Source organism: Hemitrygon akajei, chromosome 24, assembly GCF_048418815.1.
Source record: "Hemitrygon akajei chromosome 24, sHemAka1.3, whole genome shotgun sequence".
Classification (NCBI taxonomy): domain Eukaryota; kingdom Metazoa; phylum Chordata; class Chondrichthyes; order Myliobatiformes; family Dasyatidae; genus Hemitrygon; species Hemitrygon akajei.
Genome location: NC_133147.1, coordinates 57073646 through 57097185, shown reverse-complemented (window position 1 = coordinate 57097185; position 23540 = coordinate 57073646). Strand labels below are relative to the sequence as shown.

At 41.8% G+C, this 23540-nt stretch overlaps 1 protein-coding gene across 3 annotated transcripts in view; it reads right to left on the bottom strand.

Moving 5' to 3' along the window:
• Positions 1-13373, bottom strand: part of LOC140716075 (immunoglobulin superfamily member 1-like) — a 48188-nt gene extending 34815 nt beyond the window's left edge. For 2 of the 3 annotated variants that reach the window (XM_073028762.1, XM_073028764.1), the window contains exon 1: positions 4049-4076. In XM_073028762.1, coding sequence (XP_072884863.1) covers positions 4049-4067 — 19 coding nt within the window. In that variant the 5' untranslated portion in view covers positions 4068-4076. Of the gene's footprint in view, positions 1-4048; positions 4077-13209 lie in introns of those variants that run through there. The other variant, XM_073028763.1, reaches the window with a different exon arrangement.
• Positions 13374-23540: the final 10167 nt, after the last annotated feature.

The window sequence follows — 23540 nt, the reverse complement described above, 5'->3', positions numbered from 1 at the left end:
CATATGTACAAAAATAAGGGAGGGAAGTTTAGAGGAGACATCAGGGGTAAGTTTTTTACACAGAGGGTTGTGAATGCCCGGAATTACTTGCCAGGGATGGTGGTAGAGGCTAAAACATTATGGATATTTAAGAGCCTCTTGGACAGGAAAAAGGATGAATGAAAAATGGAGGGTTATGGGGTAGTGTGGTTTTAGTACTTTTTAAAAGGATTATATGGGTCGGCACAACACAGAGGGCTGAAGGGTCTGTACTGTTCTGTAATGTTCTATGGTTCTATAGTTCTATGGTGTTACTGCTAAGGGGAAATGCCACAGCAATGCTATCATGACCGACTGCAGAACTTGCTGAATGATAATTTATGGGTGGGGCTGCGAAACACCTCACTAAATAAAACAGTCTCTTCACGTCCCATCTACGTCAGCCGTTCAAGGTTCAAAAGCTTTCAGTGAGACCCCAACTTTATTCTTTTAAACTCCAGTGAATGGGGATCGGAGTTCAATGGGTGCATATACGTTAACCATTTCATTTGCTGAATCTTTCTTGTGACGCCACTGAAATGGCTCCATTTCCAAAACATCCTTTCTCATATTTGCCCTCTAGTCTTCGATGCCTCCGCTGTAGCGAATATTGTTTCTACATCCACACTACCAGAAGGTGCTTGTGATTATAGGGGGTAAATACTACGGATGAGAACAAATATCGCACTTAGTGTGGCATGTGATGCAGGAAAGCTAAGATCACGAAGATAGAATCACCTAAGCAGAACATTTCGCAAGGCAATTAACGTTGACATTCATTCATCAGCCTTCAGAAGAACAAAGTCCTCCACATCTCCATTCGAAAGGATCATACTTCAATCCGAGCTTGGGTTCTCTATTCCAATACTCTCTCACTATGGTGAACATCATCTCCAGGTCCAGTCTAAGTGGGCCTTTCAAAGTCCAAAGTCTTTTAGAGAGACCGCCTAACCTTCATTTATTTTTACGCACCAGTGATTAGGGTCCAGAGCCTCAAACGCTACATTTACGTTAAACCTTTCATCTGCTGAATCTTTCCCTTGGAACGCCATTTGGATAGTCTTGTATCTCATCTCATCCTTTCTCATATTTACCTGCCATTTCGGGACACCTCCACTATAGGAAAGATCGAGTCCATCTCTAATCTATCAAAACGTGCCTAAGATAATAAGCGGTAAATATTATAGATCACGAAGGAAAAATACGATTTAGTGTGGCTTCTGATGCTGTAAAACAACGATCACGAGGACAGAAACACATAAGCAAAAAATTGCGGATGGCAATTAACGCAGATATTTATGAATATTTGTTTAAAATTCCGAGCATGAGGAGGATTTGTTATGAACAGTCCATAAAGGAGTAATGCAGTTCATGAATAGCGATAGCAGCTTCTTTTTATGATTCTCTGGACAAACCAGGACATTAGCTCAAAGTGACACTGTAAGAAAATATAGAGAAGACTTGACCCGAAAGCAGAGTAGGGGAGACAGTCTGGTAACCAACGAAACCAGTAGTAATAGATAAGTCACCAAGGGGTGCAAAACAGGAGAGAACAGAAACTAAACACAACAGGCAGTAGGGTAAACTATAGGGAGGAAGAGTGAAGACGTGAAAAATCGGTTGAAGCTGGATGGCTCTCCTCCATTAAGTCATGATAAGCTTTGAGAAAATTAGAAGCCGGAAATTTGATACATCTTTTAATTTTAAACAAGCCTGGCGACCCTTTATTCAATATGTTCACATGAAGTAATCATTTATTTATTTATTTTTAATTCTCCTTGGGGAAGATCCTTATCCGTGAAGGTTAGGAGATGACTGGAAGGATGTTTTTTTTTTCTCTTTCTGATTTTTTCTAATTTTATCCTCAAATGGACTGCCCAATCTTCCTTTTTTTTGTTGTTTTAGATTAGTGTTTTTTTCCCTTTATTAAATAAATTTTCCAATTTTTTTATGATTGTTCTGAGGAGTTATAGTTTTTTCTATTATATTGTATATATAACAGCGTAACATTTACCTATCTGATTTTGACAATAAATACTTCCTTTTTTACTGTTGTTTATATGTCTTTTGTATTATCTGTTTGCTAAACCTCCTCTGATTTTTATATTCTTTATTAGAAAATGTATAAAAAGATGGAAAATTGAAATGAAATGAAGCTGGATGGTGCAGGAGTGAAGAGGAATGTGGGACATAAGTGATTAATAAGGCTGCTGCTGATGAGCCTGGAGCGAGTGGCAGGTGAATCCTATTGGCTGGGTGGAGACTGGGCGCGATTTGCATTTGCTGGCTGAAGAATACGACAACGAGCTGACGTGATAGATATGCACGGAAGAGATAAAAATAGCAAGTGGAAATCTTTAACAGTCTTGGGTTTCGCATTCTTGTTATCAAATTCCAGAAATAAAATACCATGACATATATTTGATGAAACTTGCGAGCTGATCTTTCAGCATTTCCCTCGACAAGACCTCTCCCATAAAAATGATTCCTTTATCGGGATTTTCTTTATCGGCTGCTACTCGGTACTCAACAGCATCATCTGCACAAAACTAATCAATAAGTTTGAAGACCTTGACCTCAATACCTCTTTGTGCAATTACATCCTCGATTTCCACGCTTGGAGATCCCATTTAGTTCTGATTGGTAACATTATCTTCTCGATCTCCATCCACACGGGTACAGCTGTGTACTTAGCCCACACGCCCTAAACCCGCTGTACTCACTTTATGCTAATGACTGTATGGTTAAGCACAATTTGAAAGCTGCAATCAAGTTTGCTGAGGATACCACCGTCGTGGGCTGAATCTAAGGTGGTGACAAATACGCATACAGGGCAGAGATTGCAGGTCTGGCTGAGGGGTGCCATGGTAACAAACTCTTACAAAGTATGATCAAAATTAAAGAGCTGAATATTGACTTTAGAACGAGGTTCCCAAGGATCTACAAGCTCGTCCTCATCAGACAATCAAAGGTGGAAACGATCAGCAATGTTACATTGCTCAGTGTTGTTACTTGGGAGGAACTGCTCTGGTCTTAGAACACAATTTTAATCGTGAAGAAAGCACGGCAGTGCTTCTACTTCCTTTACAGTTCGCGAAGATTCGGCATTACATCTACAACTTTGGCGAACTTCAATAGATGTGCAGTGGAGTGTATATCTCGTTGCATCGCAGACTGGTATGGAAACACAACCTACATTGAAGGGAACATCCCTTAGAAAAGTAATCTATATGGCACAGTGTATCACATGTAAAGCACTCTCCACCAGTACGCACATCTCCACGAAGAGCTGTGGCAGGAAAGCAGCATCAATCATCTGTGACGCCGCTATACAGTACTTGCGTTCTTCTCGTTACTGCCATCAGGAAGAATGTACAGTACACTTAAGGTACACAGTACCTGCTTCAGGAACAGTTACTACCCTTCAGCCATCATGCTCTCGAAAGTAAGGGGAGAACTTCACTCAGCTTCACTTGCCTCTCTATTGAAATATTCTGACAATCGGTAATTTTTTTTATCGGCTGCTACTTGGCACTCAACATCATCATCCGCTCAAAACTAATCAATAAATTTCAAGACCTTGACCTCAATACCTCATTATGCAATTGCATCCTTGAATTCCACACTTGGTGATCGCTGTTAGTTCTGATTGGTGGCAGTATCTTCTCGACTTCCATCCACACAGGTACAGCCACCCCCCCCCCCCCCCCCCGTGTTTCGTTGAGTATGCCCGCAATAAAATTTATATCAGGGTTGAATATGGTCACATATACGCACTTCAACAATAAACTTACTTTCAAATTTGAAATTTCAATTGTGCCTAACATATCTGAATATCTGCGAAAATATGATTCGCACGTGAAGTTTGAAGGAGGAGGTATGCCTGGTCGCAGGACACATGCGTCAAACCAAGATGTCTGTGAATTGATAAAGTGTTTGCACCACTATAGGCGGGGCAACCCAATCGAAATACTCTGGTTCCAATTCTGTGCATTTGTCACCTTGTTGAATGTGAAAACAAAATACTCACCCACGACTGTTATCTTCATTGTGTCGCTGGCTGTTGAGGATATTCTTCTACCAGACACCGTGCACGTGTAAATACAACTGTATTCGCTGGATGCATCACCTCCAATCCTGATGCTGAAATGCGCTCTGCCTTGCTCTGATCGCTCTTCCTTTACTGGTTGTCGGTTTTTGTACAGTTGGAAGGTGCCATCGGAATGTACCGGATAATTTATCGAACAAGTTAAAATGACCGATTCACCTGTTAGATATACTTTGTTCCTTGGGTAACTTAATATTTGAGGCTTCGGTGGCCGATCTAGAAAGAAAGAAAATCAATTAATTTAGACTGCGCAGAAGCGGAAGGAATCAAAATTCTCACTGACTTCGTGCAAAACCCGTTCTGTACAACTATTTACTTCGCATTCCTAATTCCCATTATATAACACCCAGCCCTCGTCTGAAGTTCTCTATGTAGAAGGAACATTTCCTAGAGGCTAAAGTGACGTATGTTTGTATGGTTGAACGAAAGAACTAATGGAAAGCTAAGTTAAATAGCAGGATCTTCAGGGTTACGCCGTGCCGATTGCTACTCATGCCAATTATTACTGAGTCCTGAAATAATAAAATTATTCAGTTTAACAGGTGGCTAAGGATTTGGTGCAGGAAGAAAGGCGCCAAATGTTTGGATCACTAGCCACCCTTCCAGTGAAGTTCGATCCTTTACAGAAAAGACAGTTTGCAACTGAAATGTAAGGGGACTAAAATCTCAATGAAAAGCATTGCTCATGCTCCAACGGTCTGAGGATGGGCATCATCCTAGAGATACAGGTCGATGGGAAATAGACAGCCAGAACAATTACTGGAGAGGTTGTGGATTAGACGCTAAGACATCAGACAAAGTCAGGAATCAAAATGTTGAGAATAATGTCACTAAACTCCTGAGTTGCGTAAACATCTTGCCAAAGCAAGAGTATGGTAGAAAAGGCAGATGAGTTCAGGGCATGAATGAACACCCGGAAGTATGATACTATACCCATCAGTGCGATCTGGCTGCAGGAAGGGCAAGTCTGGCAGCTCAGTTTTCAGGTTTTCGGATGTTTTAGACATATCTTAGCGGGAGGTATTAAAAGAGGAGGGCTGGTTTTACTCGTCAAGGCAATGCTGTCAGTACCGACTGCAGAACCTGTTGAATAATACTTTATGGGTGGAACCGTGAAACATCCAACTATATTTCCGAGTAAATGAAACAGTCTTTCCACGTCCACTCTACGACGGCCATTCAAAGTTCAAAAGCATTCAATGAACCTCCTCCCCTTTATTCTGTTAAACTCCAGTGAATAGGGACCACAGTCATAACTGCATATATGTTAACCATTTCATTTGCTGAATCTTTCTTTTGACTCCAATGTCTCCAATACCCACACATCCTTTCTCATATTTGCCCTCTAGTCCTAGCAGCCTCCGCTGTAGCAAATATCGTGTCTACATTCACTCTGCCAGAAGGTGCTTGTGGTTCTAGGGGGTAAATACTACGGATCAGGGCAAAAATCGGATTTAGTGTGGCTTGTGATGCTGGAAAACAACGATCACGAGGACAGAAACACATAAGCAGAAAATTGCGGATGGCAATTAACGCAGATATTTATGAATATAGGTTTTAAATTCCGAGCATGAGGAGGATTTATTATGAACAGTCCATAAAGGAGTAATGCAGTTCATGAATAGTGATAGCAGCTTTTTTTATAATTCTCCGGACAAACCAAGACATTAGCTCAAAGTGACACTGTAAGAAAATATCGAGAAGTCTTGACCGAAAAGCAGAGTAGGGGATAAAGGTTAGTAACAAACGAAACCAGTAGTAATAGATAAGTCACCAAGGGGTGCAAAATAGGAGAGAACAGAAAGTAAACACAACAGGCAGTAGGGTAAACTATAGGGAGGAAGAGTGAAGACGAGAAAAACCGGTTGAAGCTGGATGGCTCTCCTCCATTATGTAATGTCAAAGCTTGGAGAAAATTAGAAGCCGGACATTTGATACATCTTTTAAACTTAAACAAGGCTGGCGACCCTTTATTCAATATTTTCACATGATTTAAGTTATTATTTATTGACTTATTTATTTCTAATTCTCCGTAGGGAAAATCCTTATCCGTGAAGGTTCGGAGATGACTGGAAGGATGTTTCTTTTTCTCTTTCTCTTTTTTTTCTAATTTTATCCTCAAATGGACTGCCCAATCTTTCTTTTTTTCTGTTTTCGTTTAGTTAGTGTTTTTTTCCCTTTATTAAATAACTTTTCCAATTTTTTTTAATGATTGTTATGAGGAGCTATAGTTTTTTCGATTATATAACCATATAACAATCACAGCACGGAAACAGGCCATCTCGGCCCTCCTAGTCCGTGCCGAACTTTTAATCTCACCTAGTCCCACCTACCCGCACTCAGCCCATAACCCTCCACTCCTTTCCTGTCCATATACCTATCCAATTTTACCTTAAATGTCACAACTGAACTGGCCTCTACTACTTCAACAGGAAGCTCATTCCACACAGCTATCACCCTCTGAGTAAAGAAATACCCCCTCGTGTTTCCCTTAAACTTTTGCCCCCTAACTCTCAAATCATGTCCTCTCGTTTGAATCTCCCCTACTCTAAATGGAAACAGCCTATTCACGTCAACTCTATCTATCCCTCTCAAAATGTTAAATACCTCGATCAAATCCCCCCTCAACCTTCTACGCTCCAATGAATAGAGACCTAACTTGTTCAACCTTTCTCTGTAACCTAAGTGCTGAAATCCAGGTAACGTCCTAGTAAATCGTCTCTGCACTCTCTCTAATTTATTGATACCTTTCCTATAATTCGGTGACCAGAACTGTACACAATATTCCAAATTTGGCCTTACCAATGCCTTGTACAATTTTAACATTACATCCCAACTTCTGTACTCAGTGCTCTGATTTATAAAGGCCAGCGTTCCAAAAGCCTTCTTCACCACCCTATCTACATGAGACTCCACCTTCAGGGAACTATGCACTGTTATTCCGAGATCTCTCTGTTCCACTAAATTCCGCAATGCCCTACCATTTACCCTGTATGTTCTATTTGGATTATTCCTGCCAAAATGTAGAAACTCACACTTCTCAGCATTAAACTCCATCTGCCAACGTTCAGCCCATTCTTCTAACCGGCATAAATCTCCCTGCAAGCTTTGAAAACCCACCTCATTATCCACAACACCTCCTACCTTAGTATAATCGGCATACTTACTAATCCAATTTACCACCCCATCATCCAGATCATTTATGTATATTACAAACAACATTGGGCCCAAAACAGATCCCTGAGGCACCCCGCTAGTCACCGGCCTCCATCCCGATAAACAATTATCCACCACTACTCTCTGGCATCTCCCATCTAGCCACTGTTGAATCCATTTAATTACTCCAGCATTAATACCTAACGACTGAACCTTCTTAACTAACCTTCCATGTGGAACTTTGTCAAAGGCCTTGCTGAAGTCCATATAGACTACATCCACTGCCTTACCCTCGTCAACATTCCTCGTAACTTCTTCAAAAAATTCAATAAGGTTTGTCAAACATGACCTTCCACGCACAAATCCATGCTGGCTACCCCAAATCAGATCCTGTCTATCCAGATAATTATAAATACCATCTCTAAGAATACTTTCCATTAATTTTCCCACCACTGATGTCAAACTGACAGGTCTATAATTGCTAGGCTTACTTCTGGAACCCTTTTTAAACAATGGAACTACATGAGCAATACGCCAATCCTCCGGCACAATCCCCGTTTCTAATGACATCTGAAAGATCTCCGTCAGAGCTCCTGCTATCTCTACACAAACTTCCCTCAAGGTTCTGGGGAATATCCTGTCAGGACCCGGAGATTTATCCACTTTTAAATTTCTTAAACGCGCCAGTACTTCCACCTCTTTAATTGTCAGAGGTTCCATAACTTCCTTACTTGTTTCCCACACTTTACACAATTCAATATCCTTCTCCTTAGTGAATACCAAAGAGAAGAAATCGTTCAAAATCTCTCCCATCTCCCTCGGCTCCACACATAGCTGACCACCCTGATTCTCTAAGGGACCAATTTTATCCCTCACTATCCTCTTGCTTTTAATATAACTGGAGAAACCTTTCGGATTTACTTCCACCTTATTTGCCAAACCAAACTCGTATCTTCTTTTAGCTTTTCTAATCTCTTTCTTAAGATTCCTTTTACATTCTTTATATTCCTCGAGCAATTCCTTTACTCCATGCTGCCTATATCTATTGTAGACATTCCTCTTTTTCAGAACCAAGTTTCTAATATCCCTTGAAAACCATTGCGCTTTCAAACCTTTAACCTTTCCTTTCAACCGAACAGGAACATAAGGATTCTGTACCCTCATAATTTCACCCTTAAATGACCTCCATTTCTCTATTACATCCTTCCCATAAAACAACTTGACCCAATCCACTCTCTCTAAATCCCTTCGCATCTCCTCAAAGTTAGCCTTTCTCCAATCAAAAATCTCAACTCTCGGTCCAGTCCTGTCCTTCTCCATAATTATATTGAAGCTAATGCTATTGTGATCACTGGACCCGAAGTGCTCCCCAACAAATACATCTATCAGCAGACCTATCGCATTCCCTAACAGGAGATACAACACTGCCCCATCTCTAGTCGGTACTTCTATGTATTGTTGCAAAAAACTTCCTGCACACATTTCACAAACTCTAAACCATCTAGCCCTTTTACAGAATGAGCTTCCCAATCTATGTGTGGAAAATTAAAATCTCCCACAATCGCCACCTTGTGTTTACTACAAATATCTGCTATCTCCTTACACATTTGCTCTTCCAACTCACGCTCCCCATTAGGTGGCCTATAATACACTCCTATCAGTGTTACTACACCGTTCCCATTCCTCAATTCCACCCAAATAGTCTCCCTAGAGGAGCTCTCTAATCTATCCTTCCAAAGCACCGCCATAAGATTTTCTCGGACAAGCAATGCAACACCTCCTCCTCTGGCCCCTCCTACTCTATCACACCTGAAGCAACTAAATCCAGGAATATTTAGTTGCCAATCACACCCTTCCTGCAACCATGTTTCACTAATAGCTACAACATCATAATTCCAGGTATCAATCCACGCTTTAAGCTCATCCACCTTTCTTACAATGCTCCTAGCATTAAAATAGATACAGTTAAGATACTCTCCACCTCCTCCTCTCTTTTCATCCCTAACAATGCATTCAAATTTATTATCCTATTCTTTCTTCTCCCTACATCTTCGGGCTGAGCGCATCCCTTCTCCATCACCGGCCTTTCCTCCCTCACACACTGTCTACATACTTGCTCTACTGGTGAACTAACCTCCTCTCCCATAGTTTACTCAAATTGATTCCCGCCCCCCCCCCCCATCTTACTAATTTAAAGTCTGCCCTGTAGCCCTAGCAAACCTCCCCGCTAGGATATTGGTCCCACCAGGATTCAAGTGTAACTCGTCCTTCTTGAACAGGTCACGCCTGCCCCAGAAGAGGTCCCAATGATCCAGGAACTTGCCCCCTGCCCCCTGCTCCAATCCCTCAGCCACGCATTCATCCTCCACCTAATTCCATTCCTACTCTCACTGTCGCGTGGCACAGGCAGTAATCCCGAGATTACTACCTTTGAGGTCCTTCTTCTTAACTGCCTTCCTAACTCCCTATACTCTCGTTTCAGGACCTCTTCCCCTTTCCTACCTATGTCATTGGTACCTACATGTACCACGACCTCTGGCTCCTCACCCTCCCACTTCAGGATATCTTGGACGCGATCAGAAACGTCCCGAACCCTGGCACCAGGGAGACAAACTACCATCCGGGACTCCCAATCACCTCCACAGAACCGCCTGTCTGAACCCCTGACTATCGAGTCCCCTATTACTATGGTCCTCTTTCTTCTATCACTACCCTTCTGAGCTACAGGGCCGTCCTCTGTGGCGGAGGCCCGGCCACTGTCACTTCCTCCAGGTAGGCTGACCCCCCCAACAGTACTCAAAAGCTATTAATGCTTTTGAGACGGTGATTTAGATGCATATCATATTTTTTTTACTGAGTTAAGTATTGTATGTAATTAGTTTTGCTACAGCAAGTGTATGGGACATTGGAAAAAAAGTTGAATTTCCCCATGGGGATGAATAAAGTATCTATCTATCTATCTATCTATCTAAACATGAGTACTTATCGTCAAGGGGTACAGCCACTGGGGTACTCTCTAGTACCTGCCTCTTCCCCTTCCTGACCGTGACCCACCTATCTGCCTCCCGTGGCCCCGGAGTGACCACCTGCCTGTAACTCCTCACTCTCCCTGACCAGGCGTAGGTCATCGAGCTGTAGCTAGAGTTCCCTAACTCGGTCCCTCAGGAGCTGCAGTTCGGCGCACCTGGCGCAGATGTGGACGTCCGGGAGGCTCGGAGACTCCAGGATCTCCCACATCCGACACCGAGAACAACAAGCTGCCCTCACACTCATACTTCCCGAATAACTGAAAATAACAAGGAGAACTAAAAGATAAGCCTACTGTGCCCTCTTCCGCCTAAGCCCTCTGAGCCCAAGCCCTACACTCTGCTCCCGGCTCACTCCGCTGCCCGCAAACGAAGCTGCCCGCTGCTTAAGGCTGCGTTCTTTTTATATCTTCCCTCCTTCCCAGGCCTCCTTTACGCGCCTGCGCAGTCCCGCCTCTCAGAACTCCGATCTGAGAAGCAATTTGAAAATGGCCGCCGCCGCACTTCCTCTCAAAGCCTCGCTGTCTTCTTCCAAAAGAGAACTACCTCACTCTTTCTCCCCTTTTTATATCTTCCCTCCTTCCCAGGCCTCCTTCACGTGCCTGCGCAGACCCGCCTCTCAGAACTCCGATCTGAGAAGCAATTTGAAAATGGCCGCCGCCGCACTTCCTCTCAAAGCCTCGCTGTCCTCTTCCAAAAGATTATATTGTATATATAACAGCGTAACATTTTACCTATCTGATTTTGACAATAAATAGATTTTGTACTGTTGTTTATATGTCTTTTGTATTATCTGTTTGCTAAACTTCTCCTCTGATTTGAATATTCTTTATTAGAAAATCAATAAAAAATATTGAAAAATGAAATGAAATGAAGCTGGATGGTGCAGGAGTGAAGAGGAATGTGGGATATAAGTGATTAATAAGGCTGCGGCTGATGAGCCTGGAACGAGTGGCAGGTGAATCCTATTGGCTGGGTGGAGACTGGGCGCGATCAACATTTGCCGGCTGAAGAATGCGAGCACAAGCTGACCTGAAAGATATGCACGGAAGAGATAAAAATAGCAAGTGGAAATCTTTAACAGTCTTGGGTTTCGCATGCTTGTTATTAAAGTCCAGAACTAAGGTATCATGACATATATTTGATGAAACTTGCGAGCTGATCTTTCAGCATTTCCCTCGACAAGACCTCTCCCATAAAAATGAAAGCAAGGAGAAAGCAGCAACGGTTAAGAGGTGATATATTCTTTTGCAACTGCATTTGTATGCTAATATGCGCCTCAGTTTGCCCACCGGAGCAACAGATGACATGTTACTGGTTCTTAACACAACACAGGATCTTCTGAACAGGGAGGTTGCAAAAATCGGGATTTTCTTTATCTGCTGCTTCTCGGTACTCAACAGCATCATCTGCACAAAACTAATCAATATGTTTCAAGACCTTGACCTCAATACCTCATTGTGCAATTGCATCCTCGATTTCCACTCTTGGAGATCCCAGTTAGTTCTGATTGGTAACATTTTCTTCTCGAACTCCATCCACACGGGTACAGCTGTGTACTTAGCCCACACGCCCTAAACCCGCTGTACTCACTTTATGCTAATGACTGTATGGTTAAGCACAATTTGAAAGCTACAATCAAGTTTGCTGAGGATACCACCGTCGTGGGCTGAATCTAAGGTGGTGACAAATATGCATACAGGGCAGAGATTGCAGGTCTGGCTGAGGGGTGCCATGGTAACAAACTCTTACAAAGTATGATCAAAATTAAAGAGCTGAATATTGACTTTAGAACGAGGTTCCCAAGGATCTACAAGATAGTCCTCACCAGACAATCAAAGGTGGAAACGATCAGCAATGTTACATTGCTCAGTGTTGTTACTTGGGAGGAACTGCTCTGGTCATAGAACGCAATTTTAATCGTGAAGAAAGCACGGCAGTGCTTCTACTTCCTTTACAGTTCGCGAAGATTCGGCATTACATCTACAACTTTGGCGAACTTCAATAGATGTGCAGTGGAGTGTATATCTCGTTGCATCGCAGACTGGTATGGAAACACAACCTACATTGAAGGGAACATCCCTTAGAAAAGTAATCTATATGGCACAGTTTATCACAGGTAAAGTACGCTCCACCAATACGCACATCTCCACGAAGAGCTGTGGCAGGAACGCAGCAGCAATCATCTGTGACGCTGCTATACAGCACTTGCGTTCTTCGCGTCACTGCCATCAGGAAGAATGTACAGGACCCTTAAGATACACATTACCTGCTTCAGGAACTGTTACTACCCTTCAGCCATCATGCTCTTGAGCCTAAGGGGAGAACTTTACTCAGCTTCACTTGCACCTCCATTGAAATATTCCCACAATCGGGAATTTCTTTATCGGCTGCTACTTGGCACTCAACATCATCATCCGCACAAAACTAATCAATGAATTTCAAGACCTTGACCTCAATACCTCATTATGCAATTGCATCCTTGATTTCCACACTTGGTGATCTCCGTTAATTCTGATTGGTGGCAGTATCTTCTCCACTTCCATCCACACAGGTACAGCTCCCCCCCCCCCCCCCACCCCCGTGTTTCGTTGAGTATGCCCGCAATAAAATTTATCTTAGGTTTGGATATGGTGACATATACGCACTTCAAAAATAAACTTACTTGGAACTTTGAAATTTCAATTGTCCCCAACATGTCTGAATAGCTGCAAAAATGTGATTCGCGCGTGAAGTTTGAAGGAGGAGGTTTGCCTGGTCGTAGGACACACGCGTCAAACCAAGATGTCTGTGAATAGATATAGTGTTTGCACCACTATAGGCGGGGCCTCCCAGTCGAAATACTCTGGTTCCAATTCTGTGCATTTGTCACCTTGTTGAATGTGAAAACAAAACACTCACCCACGACTGTTATCTTCATTGTGTCGCTTTCTGTTGAGGATATTCTTCTACCAGACACCGTGCACGTGTAATCACAACTGTATTCGCTGGATGCATCACCTCCAATCCTGATGCTGAAATGCGCTCTGCCTTGCTCTGATTGCTCTTCCTTTACTGGTTGTCGGTTTTTGTACAGTTGGAAGGTGCCATTGGAATGTACCGGATAAGTTATCCAACAGGTTAAAATGACCGATTCACCTGTTAGATATACTTTGTTCCTTGAGTAACTTAATATATGAGGCATCGGTGGCCGATCTAGAAAGAAAGAAAATCAATTAATTCAGACTGCGCAGAAGCGGAAGGTATCAAAATTCTCACTGACTTCGTGCAAAACCCGTTCTGTACAACTATTAACTTCGCATTCCTAATTCACATTATATAACATCCAGCCCTCGTCTAAAGTTTTCTATGTAGAAGTTGAACAAAAGAACTACCGGAAAGCTCTGCTAAGTTAAATTGCAGGATCTTCAGGGTTATGCCGTGCTCGATTGCTACTCATGTCAAGTATTACTGAGTCCTGAAATAACAAAATCAATCAGTTTTACTGGTGGCTAAGGATTTGGTGCAGGAAGGAAGGCGTCAAATGCTTGGATCACTGGTCACCCTTCCCGTGAAGGTGGATCCTGAACAGAAAAGGCAGTTTGCAACTGAACTGGAAGGGTCTGGAATCCCAACCGGAAGCTTTGCTCATGCTGCAAGGGTCTGAGGGTGGGCACCATCCTAGAGATGCAGGACGTTGGGAAACAGGGGGCCAGAACAGTCACTGGAGAGTTTGTGGATTAGATATTAAGACATCAGACAAAGTCAGGAATCAAAATGTTGAGCATGATGTCACTAAACTCCTGAGTTGCGTAAACATCTTGCCAAAGCAAGAGTATGGTTGAAAAGACAGATGAGTTCAGGGCATGAATGAACACCCGGAATTATGATATTATACCCATCAGTACGATCTGGCTGCAGGAAGGGCAAGACTGGCGGCTCAGTTTTCAGGTTTCCCGATGTTTTAGACACATCTAAGCGGGAGGGATTAAAGGAGGAGGGCCCACATGATTCCCATTAAATGAAACAGTCTTTCCACGTCCACTCTGCGACTCTATTCAAAGTTCAAAAGCTTTCAATGAACCCCTCCCCTTTATTAATTTAAACTCCAGTGAACAGGGACCAGAGTCTTATTTGGTGCACATATGTTATCCATTTCATTTGCTGAATCTTTCTTGTGTCGCCACTGAAATGTCTCCAATACCCACACATCCTTTCTCATGTTTGCCCTCTAGTCCTAGCTGCCTCAGTTGCAGCAAAGATCGTGTCTACATCCACTCTGCCAGAAGGTGCTTGTGATTCCAGGGGGTAAATACTACGGATCAAAACAAAAATCGGATTTAGTATGGCATGTGATGCAGGGAAACAAAGATCACAAAGACAGAAACACCTAAGCAAACTACGAAGCGGATGGCAATTAATGCTGACGATAATGATAATACAAACATTTGTAGATTTAAATTCGGAGCATGAAGGAGATTTAAAATCAATAGAGCAGAAAGGAGTATTGCAGCTGATGAATAGCGATAACAATTTTTTGTTTACAATTCTCGAAACAAACTAGAAAATTAGCCTTAGTGTGAGAAAATATAGAGAATGCTTGACCCAAAAGCAGAACAAGTAGACGTTTTAGCATTAAACTAAATCTTTAGTAATAGACAAGCCACCAGGGGGCACTAAACTTAGGGAGCAGAAACTAAACACATTAGGCAACAGGGTAAACATTCAGCAGGCAGAGTTAAGATGAGGAGCAATTGTTTGATGCAGGGTGGTTTGACGTGTAAGGATGGAGAAACATAAGGTTGTTATTGGACACAATTTTAACTTTTTAGAAATTGACGTGGAGCCCCATTCTGTAAAACGACTAGATGCGAAAGAGTTTATGAAATGTGTTCACGAATATTGCCTGAATTAGTGCTTCGAAGTCGCAGAAAAAGACTGTGTGATCTGCTATAAGGGAATGAAATAGGGAAGGTGACAACATTTTGTGTAGGAGAACATTTTTCATCTCGTGATCACCAAGCATTAATTTCAGAGTAAATTTGAAATAAAAAGGACAGGCCTAGTAAGCGTGTTGAGATTCTGAATATCATAAAGGCCAGTTTTGATGGTTTCAGCAAGAATCTGGCATCAGTTAATTAGGACAGGCTGTTTTCCAGCAAAGGTGTACATTTTACGCAGAAAGTCTTTAAAAGTGTTATCCTGAGTGTTCAAAGACTCCATTTGTCTGTCAGAATAAAGGGTAACGATAACAGGAGAAGGTAAAGAAAGTGTGTGGATAAACAAAATACATTCATTATCCTGGTTAAGGAATAGAGCAGGCTGCATTTCAGGTATAGGCAGATAGGAAGAAACGAGTTGTTTAGGTAGCACAAGAAATGCAAGAGATGAAATGCACACACACACACACACACACACACACACACACACACACACACACACACACACACGCACACACAGATATACATATATATATAAATAGAAAAAAAAATATATATATATATCTATATATATATATACACGCGAGCGTGAGATGGATACAAAATCTACAACAGAAAGGCAAGGCAGCATCAACGTAATGGACCCTATACAACTAACAGAGCACGAGGTGTTTGCTGGCTTGGGGAAAGTTAGAATGGATAGTTCTCCCGGGCCTGACAATGTGTTGAGGAAGGCAACTGTGCAATTGCCCGGGGCACTAGCAATAATGTTTAAATCATCCTTAGCGACCTGTCAGATTCGAGAGGATTGGGGGATAGCCAATGTTTTCCGCTATTTAAGAAAACTCCTAAAAATAATCCAGGAAATTATAGGCCAGTGAGCTTGAATTGAGTAGAGGGAAGGATATTGGACCCGATATATGAGCATTTGGATAGACATGGACTAATTATGGATGGTCAGTTTGGCTTCGTGCGAGGTAAGTTGCGTCAAACTAATCCTAATGTGTTTGTTGAGGAATCCAGCAGCAAAGTTGATGGAGACAAGGCAGTGAATGGTGTCTACATTGACTTCAGCAAGGTATTTGACAAAGTTCTGCATGGGAATTTCATTAGGAATTTTCAGTCATTCGCATTCAACATGAGGTGGTAAATTGGACTAGACATCAGCTTTGTAAAGCAACCGGAGTGTAGTAGATAGTTGCCTCCCGGAGCCGCATGTGTCGCATGGGTCGGTGCTCGGTATGTTATTGTTTGTCATCGAAATCAAACATCTGAATAATAATGCGGTGAACTGGATTAGCAAAGTTACCGATGAAACGGAGATTGGGGGTGAGGTGGACAACGAGAAGGACTATCATGACTTGCAATGGGATCTAGACTTCCTGGAAAAATGTGCTTAAAATGTCAGATGGAATTCAGTCAGAAAAGTGAGAGTTGTTGTAGTTCGGTAGGACCAGCCAGGGCAGGTCTTACACAATAACCGGAAGGGAACTGAGGAATGCAAATGAAGGAACAATGATGGGATATAGGTCCATAATTCACTGAAAGCAGCGTAAGGTTTGATAGTGTCGGAAAGGAAGATATTGACACACTGGCTTTAATAAATCAAAGGACTGAGTACTTGAGAGGGGATATTATATTGAAGGTATATAAGATGTTGGTGAGGCTTAATTTGGAGTATTGTGTGTAGTTTTGATCACATACCTACAAAAATAATATAAGTAAGTTTGCAAAAGTACAGAGAAAATTTACAAGACTGTTGCCAGCTCTGGACGGCCAAAGATATATGGAAAGGATTGATAGCTTTGTACCTTATTTAATGGTACACAGACAATTCAGAGGAGATTTGATAGAGGTATGCAAAATTAAGAGATAGGCTAAATGCGAGCAGGGTATTTCCACTGAAGTCGAGATGGGCTACAAAAAGTGGTCATGGGTTAAATGTGAAAGGTAAAAGTTTAAGGGAATCTTGCGGTGAAACGTCTTCTCTCAGAGGGTTGTGAGAGCATCAAACGAGCGGCTGGTGCAAGCGGTGCATGCGATTTCGATTTCAACGAATAAGAGAAGTTTCGATCGGTACATTAATGATAGAGATGTGGAGAGCTATGTTTCCTGTGTAGGCTGATGGGGGTAGGCCGTTTAACTCTTTAGGCTGGACTAGATAGGCCGAAGGTCCTGTTTCTGTGCTGTCCTGTTCGGCGACTCTATGACTCTGGTGAAGACACGCTCATAACAAAGACAGGAAGGAATATGAGAGGGCGGGAGTGAAAGTAAGTTTTAATCTGCTCTTTATGACCCCTGTCTGTCTAAATATCTTTCCATTACGCGCTGGCATCAGTACATACGACATACCCTTAAATCGACAAATATTAAACTCACCCACGACAGTTATTTTCACCGTTTCACTTTTCTCTGACGTGACAATTCTCCCACTTATTGAGCACAAGTAAGCACAGTAGTAGTCATATATGCCTGCCCTCATCTTTACCATGGTAAACGTCATACTACTTTGTCGTAAATAGTTTGATTTTTGGACAGGTGTTTGTAGTCCGACTTCGTAGAGCAGATAGCGTGAAATCGGGTGTAGGTTTTTCGCTGTACAACTGAACGTACTCGCTTCACCGGACACATAGACCCCACGGTCAGCTGACAGTATAGGTTTCACCAAATCAGCTGCAAATACAGAGAATAAATTGATTCAGACCACGCACAACCTCAGCGTAATCTTCACACGTGTTTGGCAAATATTAATATATTATTTAAAGTTCAATGTCTTGTCTGAATTTTCTACAGATACTCTTTATTTCCGAATTCATTGTCACGTTTACTAAGTTTTCCTCGCGGTGAAGAAAATTTGTCCCTGTGTAGCATGGATAGCTGGTTAACTGTTGTAGCAATGCACAATCATTATGTATTGTTAGAATGGAATATTATCATAATGCTACTTATTTTGTTATCATAATTATCCAAACTGATGACATGAACATCGGTTTCTCTAACTTCCAGGAACTTTTCACCATTCTCCCTCCCTCTTCTTCAATGTCCTCACTATTATCTCTTACCTCTTGTCGTCACATGCCTATCACCACCCCATCATGCCCCTCCTCCCTCCCTTTCCTCCATGGTCCATTGTCCTGTCTAACAAATTCCTTTTTTGCTCACTCCCTTTAACTTTTCCGTCCCAAATTTATTTTGGCATATGACGCAGAATAGTCCGTTCAGGACCTTCGATCTGTTATAATGTCAAACGCGTCCGTTGTGAGATTGCTCGTGCCTAGGATTTTTAAAAGCGAATATTGAACTTTACCCTGTGAATAACAAACACCAAATCGTTTAAAGCAATTTCAGTACCCTGTAGACACCTCACTTTATATAGCGGATATCTGTTCCCTTTTATAATTTGGAGAGAATTTGTGTTCTTTTGGGTTGGTGTAAAACACATACGCTAAATCTGTGGACTGCAGAGGTTCCAATGGACCTTGTGCATTTCACTTCTTGTGACACTGACGAATTCCATATCGGTGCTTGTTGATTACTCTGTTATGTTCGGAAGGGAATTTATTGCAGAGATTCCTTTACACGTTATTGTGGAATTATATCCTCTGCTTCTGAAAGCAGAGAAAACTTTCTTCTTCAAGTTGAGCTTTGTTAACAATGTCTCCATAACGAATGAACTCCGTATCTGTAAAACCGCCTTGTCATCTTACCTCCTCATCTGTCTAAAATAGAATTTCAGTGAACTAAACCAAGGAATAGCAGTTGTTTCTGGGCCTTAATCTTGCTTGCAGCAGGTTTGGCTCAATCATATCAGAGCCGTAGAAAAATCAGAGACAATAAGTAAAGTTGGTTTCATCACATAACACATCGATCAAACAGAAAGATAGAACAGCAGCATTATAGGAACAATCAATAAAGTTTAGCACGCACCTTGAACGTTTTCACTCTGGTCCTTCACGACCGCTGTAGGGGGAATTATAATAAATTAAATAATTGTCTCTGATTCTTCCATAAATCTTTAAACGCCTACTCGCAGACAAACCCTCCATTATTTTGTGACTTCCTAATGGAAGCGCTGTCCTTCAACAACACCACCGCCCACCCCGGGGTTCAAGCAACAGCTTTGAATCTTTGATATCTATCAATCAGGCACTGTCTCCGCTGGACATTCTTTGCCACATAGAACAGAATCATGACGGAAACAGAAAGACTAGTGCGTGGATAGAGACAACTTTCAATGATCGCCTTTCAGTTATCCCATGGGCACACTCGTATCTCACGGACACCAATTCACAGTAACCACGTCATCATATAGTTCCCTTGATCCGATAATCTACTAAAATAATGAACAAAATTCAGGGACGAAAACATAAAATATGGAGAAGATCATGGTCAGTCGAATCCTATCCTTGTCTACAGGGGATGTAATAATACATGTAAGCATTAAATGCGCACAATTCCCGATACTTTAGCGATGCAACTACTAATTTGAACAATTACTTGGATGGAGAGTTAGGTCATGACGTATATAATCGATGCACATAAAAAGCAGGTCTCTAATTATTAAATGGGGCATAACTAATGCAAATGAAGAAAATACGCTCAGTCGACTTGTTCATTATTAATAATATTTCTGCTGTTCAGCAGCGAATGCCGTAGTGAAATACTGAAGATCGTTGAGTGTACGTTATTTCCATCTTTCATCCTTTCTTTAGTTGCGATGGTAAATATTCAGCATGGGAGCTTACTGAGCAGAAGACTATCAATAGCGAAAGGAATGGGAAACAGTGCTAAGATTTCTTCCAAATTAATTATTGAGGGTTTTAGGACTTATTCCAATTCAACAGAGGGCAATTGAATAAAATTATGAGAACCGCTTTTAAATGTGAATAACATCAAGTGGAGTATTTTAGTTTCTAAGATAAAAAAAGTGTATTATAAAAACAAGTGATGATAGTAGAATACATGGTCAATTCCCCTTTTATACGTTGGTCGGGACCCAGCGGTAACTAGCGGCCAGTGCGACAGGCAGGCAGTCAGAACAATGAGTCAGACCCGAAATTTCAACGGTACCAACATTGAATTGCGCACAGATGATGTCAGCTCGACTAGTGACGAAACCTTTGCAAACTGTTATAGACCCCCAGGTAAATTTTATCTGTGGACTGTCACTTTAGGACACCGAGGGAATGCGACTGACTTTCGGACACTTGGATTTCTATTGATTACAAAGTTGCTTGTTTACTATGGTGGAGAGAGGTGGAGTTCTTTGGTGGACAATCGATGTTATGATTTCTCCGCAGCTTGTTTACTTTTTACAAGGACAGTCACAGAGACACAGACACACACAGTTTAAAGTCAAGATGGGTTCGGTCAATGGAAGTCACCAGTGAGTCGGTCGTTGGTTTAAACGTCCGGTAGCCTAAATGCGGTGAGATCCTAAGTATTGTAAGTGACTCTCTCTAAGTAGCCAGTGAGGGTGAGTTTGTTTCCATTCGGCTACGAAAGGGTGATTGTCGCTTATTTAATCCACAGGAGTGGGTTCCCAGATGAGGGGAAACATTTGTGAATACCACGTGTTTGTTTATCCTTTGTCTGGGCGTGGTCGTTCACTGAAGAAAGGCACCCCTGTGGCATAACACTGTTTGAGTTATTTCGTATGTCGTGGAACTGGATGAGTGGCTATCAGGTTGTGTGTGATTGGGGTAACCTTGTAGAATCTACCAGTGTGTCGACCCTTGCCTGGGTGGTGGTTCCCTTTAAGGTGGTCCCTTTTGTGATAAGCTACTATTGGTGATTATCCATACGTGGATTCCGTTTGAGTACCTGTGGCCACCACTCTGAGATATCCCGTAGCTGAATTCGGGTGTGGTACCATTTGTGTTGAAATGATATTCGTTGAAGATCACTGTCGGTGATGCTTCGCGTGTGGAGTTGAATATCGGCAGAGATAAAACCTACTGGTATTATTATTTTGTATTGATGTCGTGGAGTCTGTGGAATATCGATGGAATCGCCTTCTCACAATATTTGCCTTAGGATTACACACATCTCGCATTAATTAACACGTGCTTTTGAACTGCGGTTTCTTACATACCATCTTAATGCTGTAACACTTACCATCTGAGCTTGAAGAAGTTTGGGTTTTATATATTTGCACCTATATATGCATAACACCGTTAACTCTTGATTTACCTGGTCTAAGTTATTATATTATGTAGTTGCTAATAAAACAGTGTTTTTAACAGCAAAATCATATTTCAGATGTGTTCTATTGTTGCTGATACTTTTATAGGAAGGCGTGTGTGTGCCATAAATTAGGGGCTCTTCCGGGATATTAATAATTTATTTGGAGCCATTTAAAAATTGTTGGGGACTTAATTGATTGATTAATATTCGGTCTGATTGGGGAAAATCCCATTTGATTTGCTTGAGTAGAATATCAGCAGGAATGGATGTTGATAAATTTCAGGAAACGCCAACCGCTGAAGCATTGGAGGATGCTAAGAGGGTTGTGCAGAGTGAAATTGCTCAAAAGTTAAAGCTTAAGGGGAACACTAAAATGAGGAAGACTCAGATGCCGTTAATAGCAAATCATTCCTCAGCCAAGGGTAAGTTTAATGAGGATGTGTTGGAAATGTTTGCTGAAGGTACTCCTGCTGAGGCTGAGCTTCAGTTTCAGGTAGAAAAATTTAGTATGGTGGGTGAGAATAGGCGAAGACAGCATATGAGTTAAAACTAAAACAGCTCGAAGCTCGAAAGGCAGACAAACAGCGAGAAGAGGCAGACAAACGAAGAGAGGAGGCAAACAAAAACAGAGCGAAGAGGCAGAAAAACAAGAGAAAAGAAGCAGAAAATCAGAGGCAGGTCGAGAGGGAGAAATGGCAGCAGGGAGGTCTAGTGTTAGACCTTGATGATTTTGACAGCTTGAAAGAGCTGGATTTGACTGAGGAATTCATGAAGTCTGTTCCAGATTATATAAAGGCATACCCAGATGAAAAGGATGCCACCACTTTGCCAGACTCTGCTAGATTAGCAGATGAGTTTTCTTTAACCCATAAGGTTAAGTTTATCCCAAATAGGAGCTTCCAAGAGAGTAGCTGGGGTGGCCAGAGTGCAATGGAATCTGAACCTGGGACTAGTGATGAAAGCGAGGAAGAAGGGGCAGTCCCAATTGCTTGTGTTCAGGTTGTTGAAGCATCTGTAAATCTACAGGATGCTGAATATTGTGTTGGATCTCTGTTAAAGCCAGAGATGTCTGATTTGGTAGGAAAGGAATTCAGTCCATTTGTGTCAGATAGATTGGTGTCAGTGAATGAAGGGTTAACAGCGTTACCAATGGAAATTGGGTGTTCTCAGTCACTTATGTGAGTTAAAACTAAAACAGCTCGAAGCTCGAAAGGCAGACAAACAGCGAGTAGAGGCAGACAAACGAAGAGAGGAGGCAAAAAAAAAAACAGAGAGAAGAGGCAGAAAAACAAGAGAAAAGAAGCAGAAAATCAGAGGCAGGTCGAGAGGGAGAAATGGCAGCAGGGAGGTCTAGTGTTAGACCTTGATGATTTTGACAGCTTGAAAGAGCTGGATTTGACTGCTAAAATCTGGTGATGAGAAGAAAACCGGTGAGTAAAATTTTATTGAACGTATTGGGAAAGATGTTGTTTCTGAACCTTTGAATAAAGTGAAATTGAAGTCTGGATCAGATTCAAGACCTTTGACCTTGTTGAGGGAACAGTGGTCTGCAGAGACAGTGCATGTTGATTTGTTTAACTATATTTTGGGATTTAAAGATAAACAACGTCAATGTTGTGGGTTGGAGAAGTGTTGTTTTGACTTGGAGAGACCATCTGTAGGGATTACTAAGGAAACCTGTGGAACTAAAGGATATGGAGTTGGACAAATAAACTGTTCAGAACTTTTCACAAGGAAAACATTGGTGATAGTTAGCACTTGTTCAGAGTAAAGTTCAGGCAGTCTCTGGAGCTGGTAAGCAAGCAGATCACGTGGTGGTTAATTGTCCTGACAAAACGTCGTTTTGAATACCACAGGAACTTGTTTTGCAAGAACTTGATTTCATAACAAAGAACGTGAGAGATAAAGATAATAAAATGGTAGATTGGTTGTCTGGATGTTGAGTTTAAGAATGAAATACAAATTAGTATTTATATACGCTTCTGTAATGTGCTACATATTAAACACGTATGTATGGCTTAATACTCTGTAATCTACAGTTAAAAATTTTGCTCCTTGATCAGAATTTTGCTTTCTTTGGGGCGGGTGTTATGTACACCCAGGGTTCATTTCATCTGTGAATTGTCA